Source organism: Quercus robur, chromosome 6 (genome assembly GCF_932294415.1).
Source record: "Quercus robur chromosome 6, dhQueRobu3.1, whole genome shotgun sequence".
NCBI lineage: Eukaryota > Viridiplantae > Streptophyta > Magnoliopsida > Fagales > Fagaceae > Quercus > Quercus robur.
The window spans coordinates 20,850,651-20,870,000 of NC_065539.1; the positions used below are offsets into that span (position 1 = coordinate 20,850,651).

Here is a 19,350-nt window from a genome sequence, read left to right on the forward strand (position 1 = left end):
GAGGATGTCAATCAGTGGCTAGGAATTGTATGGTAGCAACAGTTAGTCATTGCGTTGTTGAGACAGACTCTTCGGGACTGTCGCCGACATTATAGCAACCACAGCTTGGGCCGCCTATCTCCTTAGATAGTTTAGCATCGTGTGAGGAGTTGGAGAGGGTTATCATTGGTAAGGATGTGGATAAATACTTTTAAGTTGGGATTCAACTCCCAATTGAAGATTATAAGCAATTGGTAGACTTTTTGAAGGGAAATTTGGATGTTTTTGCTTGAAGTGCATACAAATCACCTAGGATTGATCCCGAGTTTATCTACCACCGCTTGAACGTTAATCCCAAGGCTATCTTGAAGAAACAATTACCTCGGCGTTCGTTTAAAGAACATGCCGAGGCTGTTAAAGATGAGGTCTGTAAGCTTAAACAAGCTGGGGCAATCAAAGAGGTCTTCTACCCTAAGGGGTTGCCTAATACTGTAGTAGTAAAGAAGAAATCAAAGAAGTGTAGAGTGTGTGTGGATATCACAGATCTCAACAAAGCCTGTCCAAAGAACCCGTTTCCTGTCACGAGAATAGATCAGTTAGTTGATGCAACGTATGGACATCCTAGGATGAGTTTCATAGATACGTTTCAAGGCTACCATCAAATCCCACTGGCGCTGCTCGACCAAGAGAAAACAGCCTTCCTTACCCTAACAGAAAATTACCACTAGAGAGTAATGCCGTTTGGACTCAAGAATGCAAGGTCTACATATCAAAGAATGGTGACTAGAATGTTCAAGAGCCAATTAGGAAAGAATGTGGAGGCGTACATTGATGATATGGTAGTTAAGAGTAAAGAAGAGTCTAGGCATCTGTCTGATCTTGGTGAAGTTTTTGCAATCTTAAGAAAGCACAAGCTACGCTTAAATGCTTCTAAGTGTTCTTTTGGTGTAGGGTCCAAAAAGTTTTTAGGCTATATGATCACCCATCAGGGAATTGAAGTTAATCCTGACTAGATTAAGGCTATTCACGGGTTGCATCCTCCTCGTAATTTGAAAGAAGTTTAGCATCTTACTCGAATGACAATAGCTTTGAACCAGTTCATATCAAGGTCTGCAAAGCGGTGCAGACCATTCTTTCAGCTATTGCATAAATGAAAGGATTTTTCTTGGTCTGAGGAGTGTGATAGGGCTTTTGAGGAGTTAAAGGCGTATTTAGTTCATCTACCAGTCTTGTCTAGGCCAAAGAAAGAGGAGGTTTTGTGTGCATATGTGGCTATTGCCCAACATGCAATGAGTTTGGTCTTGATATGGCTGGATGAAGGAATTTAGAGACCGGTGTACTATGTTAGCAAATCCCTCCAGAAGGCCAAAGTCAGGTATCTCCATTTAGAAAAGGCAATTCTTGCTATCATCCATACCACCAAGAAGCTGCCCACTATTTCCAAGCCCACACCGTTATCGTCTTGACCCAATTACCCTTACAAGTATTGCTTTGAAGGTCAGATTATACAGGAAGAGTAGCAAAATGGGGAACTATGCTTGGTGCATTTAACATTAAGTATTTGCCCCAAATGGCTATGAAAAGCCAAATTTTGGCGGATTTGGTAGCAGAATTTACCAAGGAGTTAGGCGACTCAGTGGAGGGAGTAAAGCCCGAGGAAGCATTAACAGTGAGTTCAGTGGAAGTTCAGTAAGTTTGGCAGCTATTTATGGATGGCACAGCCAACTAGAAACCAGAAAGGATCAGGGATAGGAATTGTAATGATCTCACCAAATGGAATTACTTTAGAAAAATCTCTGAGGCTTGGCTTTTCAGCAACAAATAACGATGCAGAATATGAGGCTCTACTGGCAGGGTTGATTGCTGTGCAGAAACTTAGAGGTAAGGTTGTCAGAGAGCATTGTCATTCAAGACTCATAGTGGGACAAGTTCGGGGTGATTTCAAGGCTAAAGACCCGAGGATGCTTTGGTACTTGAATCAGGTTAAACGTTTGTCTAGGGGCTATCATTCTTTTACGCTTGAACAGGTTCCACGGAGTAAAAATTCTCACGCTGATTCGTTGGCAACTCTAGCTACTACAAGCAGGGAGAATATTCCTAGGATCATACTTGTGGAAGATTATGCATTACCCACTTACAACGTACCGGTTCCCGTTGGGGTTCACTTTATGCGAATGGACCCTAGATGGATGAATCCATTATTTATGTTCCTCAAGAAAGGAATATTACCCGAGGATAAGACCGAGGCAAAAAAAGTTCGTAGGAAGGCACTGAGGTTTTGGTTATTTAAGGATCAAAAACTATACAAACATTCATACTCGCGACCGTACTTACTGTGTATTCATCCTGAGGCAGTGGAAATATTGCTGGAAGAGTAATTCCGAGGAAAGGAACTATACGAAGAGGACTTGTTTAACTAGTAAGGAGTTCGCGATGATACTACTGATGAAGATATCGAGGATTCCTACTTAACCTCAAGAAGGCCGAGAATTTGGAATGAAGGAAGCATGGTGCAATCCCTGGGGAGACAAAGGTAACTTGGTTCTGAATAAGGAAGAGAAGAAAAAGGAAGGACAAGGCAACCATTCCCTCCGCATTAAATGCACTGCAACCATTTACCTGGCCGCATTAATGGAAAAATGACCATGAATAATGTCCTTCATAGCTCATATTTTGTTGTACAAAACTTCTAGCAAGGTCTTTATGGGACAAGTATCAGAAAATTTGATCTCAACCCACCAGGTGTAAGATCTAGATGCATCCTTTCTAATATATATAAAGCCAAGGAGCACCTGGATCAAGGGGGATTGGAGATGGAAGGGAGAAAAACAAAAGAAAGAGAGAAACCATTCAGTTGTACTTTCATCCTCGAACTGAACCCGAGGACGAACACTTAGCTAATTTCTACGCTATTTCTAATTGAATATTTCCACTTTGCATAGAAAATTTAATTATGATCTTTGTTTCATGTTGCACAATGGGTATTTCAAGGTTGACCTTGCATCCAATCTCTATAAATTCATTGTGTGAGTGAACTGTATCTTAATTAAAACCAGTCTTAATTAACTGATCTACCTTTTGCCTGCCACACACACACACACACACACACACACACACACACACACACACACACACATATATATATATATATATATATGTATGTATGTATGCATGCATGCATGTATGTATGTGTGTGTGGGTGGGTGGAACTATGTACATTTTTGAAATTTTCCTTAGTATATATATATAACTATTTTAACATTTTCAAAATTTTTCTTACAAAAATAAGAGTTGGCCCTCCAAGTATTTGAATTAGTCTAATGATGCTCTTAAAAAAAAATGATCTAATCTATATATATATATATATATATATATATTAATATACAAAACTTAGAGAAAGTCTAATTAAAATTTCAAATTATAGTCCAATTTTGCGCCATGTGTCCTAAATTATTTATTTGTAGAGAGAGTTTTATTTCCTAATTTTAAAATCAAATATGGGACTACATCATAAATATTCATTCAAATGAGTTATTAAGTACAAAAACCATTTAGAATAAAGAAATAGTAAAAAAAAATGCTTTACAATAACAAAAATTAAGAAGTAATTAAATATATATATATATATATATACATGGACAGTTTATGTGAGGGCATGACTAGATCCACGGCCCAAAAATGACTCGAACAATGGCCCAATAAGCTCACCACAATAGATTTGTTAGAGAATGGGTTGGATTTTGATCACTTAACAAGTTAAAGTTAATCACAATGAGATAAGAAGCCAATGAAATGATTAAGACAATAAATTATGAAGAAAAGAGGCTCTCCTCAGTCAGACTCGAGGAATGTCTATTTTATATATGTGTGTTTCTTCCTCACTTGCATAAATATTTCAGTTCTTTGTTACAAGGTCTTTTCCTTCTTCTTTTGTTTCGATCCCCCACACAATGAGCATGTGTATGTATATAAATAACTTATCAAATAAAAAAGTGTTTGTATAAAATATAAATATGTATGTGTGTAGTTGTCTTAATAAATATATTAGTGCAGTAATTTGGCCCTTTAAACAAAAATTCCTGACTCAGCTCCTATATATATATGTGTGTACCCCATGCACCACGACTAAAGTGTTCTGATCTCACCAAAAAAAAAAAAAAAAAAAGGTCTGTGTGTGTGAACCATGCAGCACGACTAAAGTATACAGATCTTAACCACCAAAAAAAAAAAAAAAAAAATGTATACATGGTATAATGTAAAGGCAATCTAAAAGAGAACATCTGACTCTCCATTCCAATAATTAATTAGCAAAAAAAATAAAAATAAAGGCATCTGGCATGGCTTAAATTTTAATTAATTTGTGACAGCAAAACCCACACCGTCCTTTTGATAAACAATTCTACAAATGACTACAACCCAAAGACAAAACGAAAATGAAAGGAATCCATTGAAAAAAAAAAAAAGAAAAGAAATGTCAACTTAATTATTGCGGCGTTGAGTAGGCAACAGCTCCAAAAAAATTACATCCCAGGCTTTCCAGCTAATTGAACTATTAGATTCCCATGTTATTTTACTATTTGAATCATTAAGAAACAGAAAATTCCTTAATAATTTTTTTTTAAAAAAAGAGCTATTATTCATGCTCTTCCTCTCCAAATCAAAGTTTGGAATGATGATGTATTTATATGTGTTTGTATTCCATTTTTATAAGATTCCCATCACCATCTTGCACCGGAAAGTAGTTATCGTTCAAGTTGGAAAGAGAATCAAAACTACTGCAGGCCAGCAATATAGGCCGGACTAGATACACACTCACTGATGATATATGATCAAGACACAAAAGTTTGTATCCATTTGGGCCCAACTCTTATAGGCCGTCCCTTTTTAACTCCACAACTGCAACTTGCGACTTTGTGACCTCTTTGACAAAATTGTGGGGGGCCCACTAGGTCGGCCGATGACTCAATCCGGATAATGGGCCCACCACTTAAATCGATCCGGTGGGGGTGTTATTCTCAAGGAAGAAAATGTATCTACATAGTGCAACCATGAATAATGTTGGCTGAGACAACTCAAAACAGCTTTGATAACCGCCATAGTGCGGTGGCCACCGTAATGACACTGCCAATGAAATTTGCTGATGTGTCACGTCTACCCGCCGACACTGCAACTGCGGATGGGAATTGTCCATTTGTTGACTTTACACTGCAACCAACACCGCACAACTAATTCAATATCAATTAAAATTAAAACGTGTGACAGATACTTAGTTGTATAACTAATAAAAATAAGTTCCTATTAGTTCAACTTGTAAAGAGTTTTTTCTTAACACAAAATATGAACCGGTGTGTTTGACATATATATTTATCTATCCCAAAAGAAAAATATCAATCACCGTCTAAAATGGTCCTAACTTTATAAATTCCTCATCATGAGAATAATATGTTTTCAATTGAAGACGTGAGGACCATCTCTTGTGGTTAAAATTCGAAACTGGACCCCTCTGCCCTATATGATCTGATCTCCCACCGGCCTCCCGAATAAAGGCTAGATATTCGAAGGTCAACATTTCGTTTGTACAAAACTGTGGTTTTTTTTCGTATTGGCAGCATCTCGCAAAAGAAGTATCAACCCAATACTATATACATATTCTTCTTTTTCCACTTTTTTTTTTTGCTTGACAAATAGCTTGAGCATATTGTTAAACTTAAACCATATTTATTAACAATTATTATAGTAATAATACAGATACTGTTACTATCCTACAGTTTGTATGAGGAGTAAAGACGTGTTTAACCGCGCGTGTGATAAGACTAATATAAAAAAATACATACCTAGTGGATGGTACTGGGCAGAAGGTGATAACGTAGTCCGCGGATGCACATGTGAAGGTACTGGTGCCATCATCGTAAGCATAGCTGTAGGCGTATGGGCACGCATTCTTAAAGAACTCCGAGTAAGAGCTGGGTTTACACGTGGCAGGAGTTGCGTAGGCCCCACTGCAACAATACTGTGGGTCCCCAAAAGCCTCGCACGCGCTCTTACACGCCACGCTCCCGTCGCTGCTGCTGCTGCTCAAAACTTTGAGCTCCGTGGGACAAGCGGTGTTCAAATCAGCTACGCAACCAGTTGCGGTGCAGTTCCCTTCGGTTCCGCCTTGGGGCACAACCGTCATAGGGAGGTTATAACCGTCGACGAGGCTGACGTCATAGTAGTCAAGACCGTTATAGCCGTTTAAAGTGAACTCGGCTAGAGTGGCTGGTGGGGCGGCTCCACTACCTGAGCATTCTAACGTGGAGGAGCCACAATCGCCTGTGACGCACGAGAATTTCCCTGTGGTGGAGTCTTGGGTGCAATAGGTTCGACCCCATAAGCGGCCTGACCAGGAGGCTGGTATGTCGAGTGTGTTCGACTGGCCTGGTTCGAGCGGGAAGCCGGTTGTGGAGAGTTGTGCGGTTCCGGCGTTTGATAAAATTCCTGGCCATACTGTGTAGCTGCACTTGTTTATGATTGTAAATGTTGCTGAATACACACCTGCATGTAATAGGCATAAAGTTAATCACAAATACTAAAGGAAACAGAGAGTATAATTAAACAAGTCGTGTTCATGTCGACTTATAATATAATTGTAACTCGATATGACACGAACATGACATACATATGGAAAGATTGTGTTACCTGAGAAGATTTGGAGGAGAGAAACAGAAAGCAGAATGATAGAAGTTTGGACGGAGGCCATTTTGGGACAAAAAGAAAATGAAGTGTTTTGTAGCAGTTGGTATTTTTTAACACTAGCGTCTGTTTTGCAAAATGCGGGAGAGATTTAAAAACAGAATGGCATGAAATTGGGTGTGATTTATAGCTTATAGGCTTTGGAAAGCGAGTCCCCGGCCATCATGTGCTGTTTAAAGGGCTTATGTGGACAGGATCAGGAGTAGGGCCCAGAGTGCACATGGCTGCACGAAGTTCATTTTAGGTCGGCAAGCAGAGAAGATTTTTTTTCTATATTTTTTATTTTTTATATTTTTTTAGGAATTGGGCTTAATTTGCTGATTGGGGAAAAAAAAAGACGCCCTTTCAGCAAAAGCCAGGTTAATAAAGAACGAACGATGATTAAACGGCAGTGTTTCTGAGAGGAGTGACATAGAGATTCTCCATTATATGGATTACACAGTTGTTTTCGATCTCTCAATCTGGGTCGGCTACAAACTTGTATGTATATACTGACTATTGAGTAACGACTAAATTATCCGTAAAAAGACAAGCCCGTGAGGTTGATCACAAGATTCAAGAATTTAGGAAAGTTTCAATGCAAGTTGAAGTAAACAAGAAACAAACTAAGTTTTTATTACCCTTGCAATCCACGACATTTCCGTTATTCACATGCACTTCTTTTCCTGGCTACCTCGAGATCCCTTTTTTCTGTTTCTGTTTCTGTTTTGTTTTGGTTTTTGTTGTTTTTGTTTTTTCTTTGCTCTTGTTATTACATGAAGGAATGAACAGGAAACAAGAGACAAACTCTGAAAAAGAGTTTCACTAGATACTCCTTGGATTAGATCTTGAGTTTCAATTGAGCTCATCTGGAGGGGATGGATCTTAATTCAAAGAAAGTGAAGGCTCGTTTGGTACGTTGTAAACAACCGTTTTTAGTTTTTTTTTAAAATATGTGTAAGTGAAAAAGAATCTGAAAATATGAATAATATTGTTTAAAAATTGAAAACATGTATTTAAGTTTATATACAAATAGGCCCTGAACTTTTTGATACTTCTTTTATTTTTTTGGCTGAGAGTGAACTTTTTAATCTAAAAATTGTGTGTTTGGATACCGTTTATTTTGCTAAAAACTAAAAACAATAAAAAAATAATTTTTGATTACTGTTAATACTAAAAATACTGTTCATATGCTTGATTCAGATTGTGTTTGGATACCGTTTATTTTGCTAAAAACTAAAAACAATAAAAAAAATAATTTTTGATTACTGTTAATACTAAAAATACTGTTCATATGCTTGATTCATGAATCCAAACGCATACTAAGACTATACAGTCTGCACCTTGATAAACTTTTGAACAAAACCAAAGCATGCTTATGTATTCCACATATGGATTTTTACGGTCCACATATTATTATGAAAGCAATGATGTATATAATGCTTGAGATAATTAGCTTGAGGCTCTCCAACAATAGTTATAAAATCAACCCATTTTGCAAATTGCGGCCTAAGTTAAATGAATCCGAGCTAGTCTCAATCTGGACAATGTTCTACCAGTACCACCATGACATGTTGGGCTTCTGATTGTCTAATTGGAATCCTTGTCAACATTTTTTTTTATTTTTTATTTAAGAGAATAATGATAACCATGCTGAAGTTAACTGATTAACGTGACCAAGTACTCTGTTGACCTGTATATTTCCTTTGCACATACGGAACAAAAAGACCAATAAAAATCAAAGTAATAAGGGAACAAGAGTTTAATAATAAATGGTTCTTTCAACGCGCCTGCCCTTTCGAAGAATGAAAGAGGCTTCTTTACACTGTCATATGAAAAAATCTAGTACCTCTAAGCAACAAAAATCATAGAGCACCGTCATATAAAAATATCTTGGATGTAAGCAACTTGACAATCTTGCTAACATGGTCAGAGTTTTAAAACAAGCAAGCAACTTCGACAGTCTAACTAAACAAGACGTGGGACATAGACATAGATGAGGTCGGTTCGGCAGTATATGTCCTCTGCGAAACCAAAGGGACCAGAGAGACACTTCGAGACTCCCAAAGTTCAGACAAATGCAATGCTGCCTCATTGGTTACGTCAAAAGGTGCTTAATTCGAGGAGTCGAAATTGATTTACCACAAAAGCCCAGATCGTGAAAATTATTTGCGTATGACAGAGAAACTGGAGCTCAACAAACTTGCATCGATGGAAATAAAGCTCAACAAACTTTGCAAGTTGCAACAAATTGGGGAAAAATTTTTTGCAACCAAGTGTAATATCAAAATTTCAATTACTTTTCCCACTGATTCGTAAATGACATTACACACCATTAAAAGCATTGCACATTGCCTTAAAAACACAGCTGTATAGTGAGCTTTTTATTCCAAAAAAAAAGTCACAATAGCAAGATTACATTGACACTATTATATGCATGATCACAAAAGTCAGGGCCATGGAAGGTCTCCATTTGAGACTATCTTGAGACCATCTATTGATCTTGAGACCATCTATTGAGAAGCAAACAGGTACACTGATGGGCTAAAACTTTCAACAGAAACGTAAACCTTCTCTTTTATACATGTCCTTCCTTTTTGTTTGACTGTATAGTGTAATCTAACCAACTTCAGACTAACTTGAAATTTAAGCACTTATAGATGAGATAGTATTGATCTCTAATTTTCTTAAGAAAAAAAATATAATCCAATAGTGGTTTTCTCAAAATGCACATCCAAAATTAAAAGACATTGAGAAGCCAAATGTCACACCATGTAGAACTTAAACCCAACCCATATATATATGTCCTACCAATGCAAAAACTTAATTGCACTAGAACTTAGACGGAACTCAACTTTTACAATTAGCTTCATCAGAATCAAGAAGCAATGCAGGATCAAAACTTAATTGCACTAATACTCCAGAGCACAACTTAATTCCTACAAGCTCTTTTATTCAAGAAGCCTCAATCAATTCAGAAAAGAAAAGGAGGCTATAACAAGTTTGAAGAAGCAAACAAAGGAGAGGAACAGAGGAACAAATCTACGGACGCAAACAAAGGAGAGGAACCATCTGTGTCGCCAAGCTCATTGTAATCATGTGAATTGGCAATTAGGCAACATTGAGGCAATGCCCCAAAATGCTAAGGCTATATAAATCCTAATAACTTACATACCTATAGTCATCGACTCAGACTCTGAAGCCTAATCAGTAATCACTCCAGTTGATCATATCTCTCAAGTTAACTTTATTCGACCATGCTTTTTAACTGCTTGTACATATTTTCCAGCATAAAATCTTCCAATGGTTTTAGATTGTTTACTTGCATAAAATTTGTTTACATTTAACCAATCCCTTGTTAGAGAATATATCATAATGCCTTACACAATTAACAAAGTACAACAAATAGATTTCTGACAAACCCCATTATATGTGTAATGCATGTTACAATGATATTGATATTGCAACTTTGAACAACAAGAGACTAGAATGGTGAGGGGTAGTTCTTAAAATAAAATATTCTTGGCTGTTTGGCATCAAATAGATTTCTGACAAACCCCATATGTGTAATGCATGTTACAATGATATCAATATTGCAACTTTGAAAAACAAGACAGACTTGAATGGTAAGGAGTAGTTCTTAAAATAAAAGATTCATGGCTGTTTGGCATCAAATATTTCTTTTAGCCTTTCTAGTCTCACTTTTTCTAGGTACTATACCTTAAACAACTTTCAATTATGTTAACAAAAATGCGCAATTGGCAACAATTAGACCACTAATGAAATCATGTAGTAACACCACTAACACTATAAAAGAACAATACTATGCACACTTTTTCTTTCTTTTCTTTTTTTGATAGGGACAATACTATGCAAAAATTAACAGTTTTAGATATATTAGATAAAATAAAAGCGAGATGAAGATTAGAACTGCTCAATTAGAAAGTTACACCGCAGTCATTAATAAGAATACCCTAATTCTTATCTTACCCACCACACATCTGTGTGCCATGTAGACTGGAAAATTTGCTGATCAAACAGCCAGTCACTTAAAACCAACACAAAATCAAAATCCCATTTAGCCAAAACATCCTATGAATAACCCACCAAATTTAATAGTAAAAGGTGAATATGTGCTATTACTCTTTTTTTGAAAGAGTCAAACCACTAATGAAAGCATGGAGTAACACCAATAACACTATAACAGAACAATACAATGCAAACAGTAACAATGCCAGATATATTAGATAAAAGAAAAGCTAGATAACGATAAGAACTGCTCAATTATGAAGTAAAGCCACAGGCCCACAGTCATGATAAAGAAGCCCTAATTTTAATCCGAACCACCACATATATCTGTGTGCTATGTAGGCCAGAAAATTTGCTGATCAAAAAGCAGCTTGATCACCAACTTAAAAACCAACACAAAATCAAAAATCCATTTAGTCAAAACATCCTATGTATAAGGGAAACCACTAATGAAATCATGGAGTAACACCAATAACACTATAACAGAACAACAATGTGCAAAAATTAACAATGCCAGATATATGAGATATAGAAAAGGCTAGATAAACTGCTCAATTAGAAAGTTATGCCGCAGTCATTAATAAGAAAACCCAGATTCTTATCCAAAACAACACAATATCTGTGTGCTGTGTAAACCGGAAAATTTGTTGATCAAACAGAAGCTTGATGACCAACTTTAAAAAACCAACACAAAATATCAAAAACCCATTTAGCCAAAACATCCTATGTATAATCCACCAGATATGAAGGTAACCAAATGAGAATATGTACTATTACTCTTCTTTTTTTTTTGGTTTTGTTTTCTTGTTATTCAAGAAGCGGTAGTTTCCTCAGGACACTCTCTCGCAAAATGCCCTTGCTTCCCACAATGAAAACAGCCTCTTCCGCCTCCGGCACCGCCTCCACGGCCGCCGCCTCTGCCTCCGTGGTTGCGGCAATCCCTTGCCAGGTGCCCGATTTCCCCACAATTATAGCATGCGCCGCCACCGCCGCCACCACCACCACCACCGGTGTTTTCCTTACAGTCCCTAGCCATGTGCCCGTAGCCACCACAATTATAGCAGCCCCCACCGCCACCGCCACCACCACCGGAATTGTTTCCTCGTGGACAGTCCCTAGCCATGTGCCCAACCTCACCACAACTGAAACAGCTACCGCCGCCGCCGCCACCGCCGCTTCCTCTGTTACAATCCCTAGCCATGTGGCCAGTATCACCACAATTGTAACAACCAGCACCACCACCGTTACGCCTGTCTCCGCCTCTCCAACCACCGGCAAATCCGCCTCCGCCGCCGCCGCGTCCGGACCTGTTGTTGCCCTGGATGGATGATCCGTTAGGGCCAGTGACATTGACCGCCTTGGTCCTCTCGTTCTCGCCCAACTCGATATCGAACTCGACAAGCTCGCCCTCAGCCAAGCTACGGAAGCCGTCGGATTGGATCGCGGATTGATGGACGAACAGATCGTCGCCTCCTTCATCGGGGGTGATGAACCCGAAGCCTTTCGAGTCATTGAACCACCGGACCACACCAGTCGACCTGACCTCCGCCATTGGATCGAAAACCCTAACCCTAACCCTAGCTACAGTATAATCAGAATAGTGAATAGAATGTGAAGGGATCGGAGAAATCTAAGTATGAGCGCCCTTATATATATATTACCCCAAAACCCTAATAGCCTCCGCTTCGTTAATTCCCTGCTCTTTGCCTTTGGCGCTTCCTCTTTTATGTTTGGAATTTCTCTTTTTACCCTTTATATTTTGATTATTTTCATTTTGGTCCCTTTTTATATGATTATTTTTCAATTTTTGTGGGTGGTGTAACCAACAATCATGACAAATGTTTCAATTAAAAATAGGCATGTATGCACATCATCAAAGTTAATTATTTCTTCTTTCTCAAAAAAAAAAAAAAAAGTTAATTATTTCTTCTTCTTTCTTTTTCTTTTCTTTTTTTTCCTAAAAAATCATTTCTTTTTTCTTAATTTTTTTAACTTAAATTACTATTCTAATTTGGTTTGGATTTTTTTGGGAGCAGAAGAAAAGGTATTTTCTTGACATGATATGGAATGAAAGTTCGTATTGAAAAAGTAATTTGATATTATTTATTAATCAAGGAATATAATCAAAAGATGAAACTTTATAGATAAATATAGTTATAAAGGACTTAATAGTTTTGGCCCAAGCGTCCTCCAACTTTAAAAGAAGAGAAGACTCTTAATAAGAATATGAGTGGGGTTTCTCTAAAGTTTGAAGGGTAATTTGGTAATTTTATTTTTTGATTGAGAGATACCTATCTTTGTAAATTGAGATTTTGCTTGTTTTTTTTAGTGTGGGGACTATTGGGATTGTGGGATTTGTTTATGTCTTTGTCTATGAGTTTGGTTTTTGGGATTTGGAAATAAGGTTATAATTTATACCGTTGTTCGTGGACCTTGGTTGGCATTGCTTATGTACATAGGCTTGGAGTTGCCAAACCATGTTAAATATTGTTATATCTTGTGATTATTTTATATTATTTGACGTGTGAATGCAACTTTGCTAGCCCCAAATTATAACAATAATTAAAAGGAAGGATCTTGATTTTAAATTAAAAATAAAAATACCCTGATTGTCTTACTATTTGATAAATACAATTAGTCTATACTATAATACCTCTTATACACATATATTTATGGGTAAATTATACTTTTCACTCTTGAAATTTAGTGTAGTTTTGTTTTGATCCCTTAAATCTAAAAAGTTTGAATTTGATCCTTAATTTTTTTTTTTTAAATGAATAATTTGGTTCCTTCATCTAATTTTCCATTTGCCTTACCAAAGGAATTTGAGAAACCCTATTTTTGAGAGATCAAAATTGAAACAACATATTAAAGGGACAAAAATAGTACGAATCATATATCTAAGAGACCAAAATCGATTCAACCCAATTTTAGATAACAAAACTGAATCGAACTGTAGACAAAGTAACAAAATTGTTTCATTTTTTAAAATTTTATGGACTAAATCCAAACTTTTTAAAATTGCAATGGTCAAAAATTGAACTTACTTCAAATTTCAGGGATCAAAATTATAATTTTCCCTATATTTATATGTGCTGACTACTTGTATGTAGATACTCTTCCATTGGGGTTTATAATTTACATGATTGGTTCAATGCATGAAGCAATTTTATGTCAGATGAACAGAGACTCACGCTTTGTTTGTTTTGATTTGAAGACATTATGTAAAGATAGTTTTTCCTATTTTCCAGTATTTAGTAGCATTAGAAAAAATTAGTCAAAAGAAAACTATTTTTAGTCAACAGAAAACTATTTTTAGTCAACATAAAAATTATGACTTATTTTTAGAGATTATTTTCCACTAATTCTTTTTTTTTTTGGAAAACAGTTCTATCTCATAGTAAGCTAAATAAGAGAAGTTAAGAGATTATTTTTCAACTCATTTAAGGTTGATACCAAACATAGGAAAATGAGATAGTTTTATAGAAATTATTTTTTTGGAAAATAACTAATTTTCTAAAAAATATCATTGTTGAAACAAATAGAGCGTCAAGAATTGTGATGTTACAAGAGCAGGAATATAAGACCTGTGAGCTGTGACATATCAAGGGTCAAGTCTCACAACATCTCATTTTCAGTAAATTAGCATACAAAAGACAGTAGGGAGTAACAAAAAGTTATTTTAGTTTAATACCAAACAAATAAACCAAAAGTAATTGTGACTTGGTAAGAATCAGAAAATAGCTAAAATTTGTACCAATTTTAGCTTGTAGACAATGTTTACACTCTCATGTGGTTGGAAGTATCAAAATGAAGAATGTGAAGGATCATAACACAGTAACCTTAGTGATGTCCACAATGTGATTTAGAAAATTGAAATATGGAGTTGAATCAGAACAATTTGACTGTAGTATCTACAAACAGAATTATAATGGCCACATGAAATAAGTACTACATTTTGTCTTCAATTTTTTCTTAAGCTGGATGTATGACTGTTTTGTCATGATTAATGATGAAAAATGGAGCTGAATATTCATAAAAGAGTAATTCTACAGACACAAACTATTTTACAACATTTTAACAAAATGTTAATGTAGTCAACCTCTTATTGGTTTTCATCTAGTCTTACTATTAATATCATTTTTTTTTATTTACTAATAATCATTCACCACATCAGCAGTTTGTAAATTTTTTTATAAAATAATTTATATCTCTAGCATTATTCTCCGTAAAAAGAAGTTGAAGTTAGCTTCAACTATATTTATGACTATATAATCCATGACCCCTCATAAATAAAACTCCTGTGGAGGCTATACCAATACAACTGCTGCATTAAAAAAAAAAAAAGACAAATATAAAATGGAAAATTACAAAGGCATTACCTATCTACAGAAAATGCAGTGGAAATCATTATCAGTTGCCGCTTAAAAGTGAAGTGGGAGAAATTTGTACAAGTAATCAGGCATTAGTATACTTCCACATTCCATTGCTCTGCTCTCTTCAACTGCTTTTTGTAGTCCGCCCAATCAATGCCTGAAAAATGTATCAAACACAAGATTGAAGGCATGAAAGGTAAAAATTGTCTATCTAGTCTAGCCAAAGTTTGATCTGCTACTTACCATCTCTAGCAGCCAATGAAACCATTATGTCATCAATTCCCTTTTCCATCCCCTTCAGCCCACACATGTAGACAAAGGTGTTATCCTTCTTAAGCAATTGCCATAGCTCTTCTGCATACTGAGCCATTCGGGTTTGGATGTACATCTTCTCACCTTTCTCATTTTTTTGCTCTCTACTCACAGCAAAGTCAAGTCTAAAATTTTCGGGGGCCTTCTCCTTCATTTTCTCAAATTCCTGTCTCATACAACAGGAGAATTTTCAGTGTGTATTTCAAAACATAGGCAAAAAGGTTTTTGATGAGTGAGGAAACTCTAGTCCATCTCACCTCCTTATAAAGCAGTGAGCTACTTGTGGGGACACCCAAGAAGAGCCACGCCAAACCATTGAACTACACAACATGTCAAAAAGATGAATCAATCATCAGCTGATGCATAGACAAGAATTCACCACTATAGGTATTTTTTTCAATTGTGACAGAAGGGATGTTTATGATGAATGGTTTCTAATTTCCAAGCAGCACAGAAAGAAGTTCCTGATGAATCATGGGCTTTTTATAAGTAAAATTAACAAAACGCAGCATTTGCAATTGATGCTGAAAGCACCATTGAAACTGCATCCTAGTGATTGTATTTGTATGTGACAACTATATTACTCTTCTCTTCGAGGATTGATGATGGCTTCAGTCCAATTATTATATCAGCCTCCATGAGAGTTACCACATGTTATAACTCTTTCCATTTTCCCAAGTCCCACCTTTTTAATGCTTTACTGGGCTGAACTCTAGACCTTTAACGCAAGGCTACAAGGCCATTGATACTGTTTTGAAACTTCAATGAGAGAAATTTCATCATCACGTGGTTCATGTTAGTTTCTCATCAAGGGTTTATCAAAACAAGATTGATTGCATTTTATCTACCTTGTAGTCATCATGCTTCTCAAAGAACATTTTCCACAAAAATGAGCGGAAAGGAGCAATTCCAGTTCCGGTTGCAAGCTGCAACAAATGAATTCAAAATTACCAACGCATAGAAATCAACTAACTGAAAAATTCAGAATCAATTTATGGAGTATTCATTAAATTTCTTGACATTGTACTTGCTTAAGATAACAAACCAAAATATACCATGATGATGGTAGCATTGGGATCTTTTGGCATAAGCATTTCTTTTCCAACAGGTCCTGTCATTTTCACTTCAGCTCCAGCTTTCAAGTCACCTGAAACGCAAACATTTAAAAAAACAAGGGTACTAAGGTATCTTGCTTAATTTGGTGTTACCGTTTTTGGTTACCTCAAATTGTTTCTCATAAAATTTGCTCAAAACCAAAAAGATGGACAATGTTTCATTAGAATTTGGTAGACAAAGAACGGAATAATTTCATAGATCTATAGTTCTGCATCCTTACACAAGAAATTTGAGCATACTCCTTTAACAATTTCTCCCGCATCATTGGTGTACACTAGCCGTTTCACACACAGAGAAACCTGTATTAAGGTAACAGGTCAGACAACCAAATGAATTGAAATCAAAGACTAGCTATGGAAATAAAAAACCGTTGAGATGTAGATAATACTGACTTGACAAAAGAACTCAAAACCCATTATAAAATCATGTAATTATAAACTTCAACTCTCACAACAAATATGGTTCATTTTAATAAAAAAAACTCACTGTTTTGGAGTCTCCAAAGTCACCAATGGCACTGCTGGCAATTGAGTATAACCTCAGCTTGTGAGGCTTGCCATTTTTGTCAATACCATCTGGAATTACCCCAACTGATTGCCCTTCTCTGTATGGGATCTCCCCTAAGCCAACCAATCAACCAGTTAGCTCAAAATGATCAATTTCTTTATCAACCACATTTCAAAATAATTAATATGTTAAAGACGAATTTGTTATATTGTTAGTGTTCATGCTTATCCCAGAAACTTAGAAGATAATAGGAGCTGATGTGCTTTTTCCTTTTTATTCTTGCTGAAGAGGGACTGCTGTGCTATTGTAAGTCCATTGATACATTTGCAACTTTCATATTAAGGTTCATTAATGGTCAGAAAACATTAAGAAGCACATAAAAGCCCACAAATAAAATCAAGGTAATATAAACTATATGTTGAAGAGTTAACAAAGTCATTTTTTAAGATGCTAAGTGTATTGATCAAAAGAAAAGCGCTAGCCACGTCCTTGTATTTGTTTATAAAGTATTAACCTAGTGTATGCCTGATGCGGGACTTAGAATACACACTCTCAATCAATACCCAATCAAATTGGGCATACATTGAGGGAGCATAGGAGTTCATACCCTCAGTGCTGAAGACCATGTGCCAAGTTTCTCCAGGAGCATCATCACCAGTAATCTTAGTGTTAAGTAGGCATCTTCCAGTGTATGGATTTTTCGGTTTGTACTTGTTCACAACCACGCCTTCCTCCATTTTCTTGGATTCCTTGGCAACCTTTGCAGGAGCCTCTGTGGTGACCTGGGCTCTGATCGAAACCACTCTTCCACCAACAGAAACATCTCTGTACTGCAAAGGAACCTGAGAAACCAAAAACCATGTCACAAACTCCAAGCAAAACAATCACAGTGCAAAAGCTAGACAAAGACAACCGACTACCTTCTTGAAGGAAATTCTTTCTGGTGAGATTATAGAGGTTCTGGAGGACAGAGAAGATGACTTGGATGATGGAAAAGAGCCCGTGGCAGTTACTGCAGTAGCCATGACTGCAATGCTAGTTGATAAAGCAGAGCAAGAGCAAGAAAGTGTGATGGTTTTATGGGGTTGCGAGGAGTTGGTGAAGAAGTATGAAAACGAGAGGGTATGATCTCTTTCGTTTGCAGTGGATTATGAGATTTGAGTGGAGGAGAATTTAAGGCCAATGCAGTGGCAGATGTGAGGATAAGTTTATGTGTAATGTATGACTGTCCTCACTACCATTTGTAGTCTTGTGGTCCATATGGCCACTATCTTCGTTGATTTTTTTGGTTTACACCACGCAATAAGGGTACGTTGATGGGCTAACAAGATTATATCTTGTTACACACTCCAATAAAATTATATTTTAAAAACACGATTTTGTTAAAATTGTGAAACGGTGACAATTCTAATTGAAATAGTGTTTGACCGTATTTTTTTTTCAAAGAAATATTGTCACATCATTTAAAATTTTCATACTCTCAAAGGCACACTAAATCATTAAGAGATTCTTAAATGCATGTTACTTTAAAAATATCCCTTAACCATTAAGTTGTTCTTTCCACCATCCACCTAAGTTAATTCTGATTGCAAAACTTGGTCTTAACACTGTTGTTCACGAATTCAAAGTTCAAACTACACCAATGATGGGTATTTTATAGACACTCACTTAGCAATCCTCATTTAGCTCTATGCTATGAGCAAAAACTGTCATTTTATGACAAGAATTGTGAGGGATTTTCACAATTCACTCCAATACCAATGGGCTTGGTTTGCGATCGAATACTATAAAAGATTTGTGCCCCCTCATCCTTCACCAATTGATGACTTGCATAATTGAGTGTAATTTATCACTTCTCAACTTTAAACTTTAGTCTAATTTTATTTATTTTGTTGATTTTAGACTTTATTTTTGTTATTTAAATTTTATTCCAGATTTGAAGAAAATAAAGATTTACTCAAATAAAAGAGATGTGAAGCAGCTAGAGAGAATATTGGGTCTTGGATAAACGGAACCAAAGGAAGATTTCTTTATGGCCTTAGAAGTTGGCAAGGAACAGAGAAGGAGGCACGCACAAAAGAAAAGAGGGGCTAAACTAAAAGGGCAACACATTAAAAGAAAGAAAAGAGGCGCTGAAAAGGAAGAAAAGAAGGAGGTGCTGAACCACAAACAAGGAGAGATTTTTGGGCTGAAAAAGTATCTTGGGTTGAAAAATGTTTTGGGTTGAAAAAGTATTTTGGGCTGAAAAAAGGGCAACACGTCAAAAGAAAAGAAAAAGTGAGGGCTGAAAAAAAAAAAAAAAAAAAAAAGGACGCTGAAG

General features: G+C 36.3%; 3 protein-coding genes across 3 annotated transcripts; all 3 read right to left on the minus strand.

Annotated features, from left to right (window-relative positions):
• Positions 1–4,431: 4,431 nt before the first annotated feature.
• LOC126733207 (thaumatin-like protein 1) lies at positions 4,432–6,821 on the minus strand. The gene is made up of 3 exons (XM_050436418.1): positions 6,658–6,821; positions 5,814–6,513; positions 4,432–5,184 (listed from the first exon to the last, which is right to left on the minus strand). The coding sequence occupies exons 1-3, from the start codon at positions 6,716–6,718 to the stop codon at positions 5,052–5,054; spliced, it is 894 nt and encodes a 297-aa protein (XP_050292375.1). The 5' UTR covers positions 6,719–6,821; the 3' UTR covers positions 4,432–5,051.
• Positions 6,822–11,274: 4,453 nt separating this feature from the next.
• On the minus strand, positions 11,275–12,595 carry LOC126733208 (cold shock protein 1-like). Its single transcript, XM_050436420.1, has one exon. It carries the CDS (start codon positions 12,269–12,271, stop codon positions 11,531–11,533), a length of 741 nt encoding a protein of 246 aa, XP_050292377.1. The 5' UTR covers positions 12,272–12,595; the 3' UTR covers positions 11,275–11,530.
• Positions 12,596–14,938: 2,343 nt separating this feature from the next.
• Positions 14,939–18,200, minus strand: LOC126733206 (ferredoxin--NADP reductase, leaf isozyme, chloroplastic). Its single transcript, XM_050436417.1, has 9 exons — positions 17,951–18,200; positions 17,638–17,872; positions 17,010–17,143; positions 16,744–16,822; positions 16,463–16,554; positions 16,256–16,333; positions 15,665–15,727; positions 15,339–15,573; positions 14,939–15,252 (listed from the first exon to the last, which is right to left on the minus strand). The coding sequence occupies exons 1-9, from the start codon at positions 18,053–18,055 to the stop codon at positions 15,185–15,187; spliced, it is 1,089 nt and encodes a 362-aa protein (XP_050292374.1). The 5' UTR covers positions 18,056–18,200; the 3' UTR covers positions 14,939–15,184.
• Between the last annotated feature and the right edge of the window lie 1,150 nt (positions 18,201–19,350).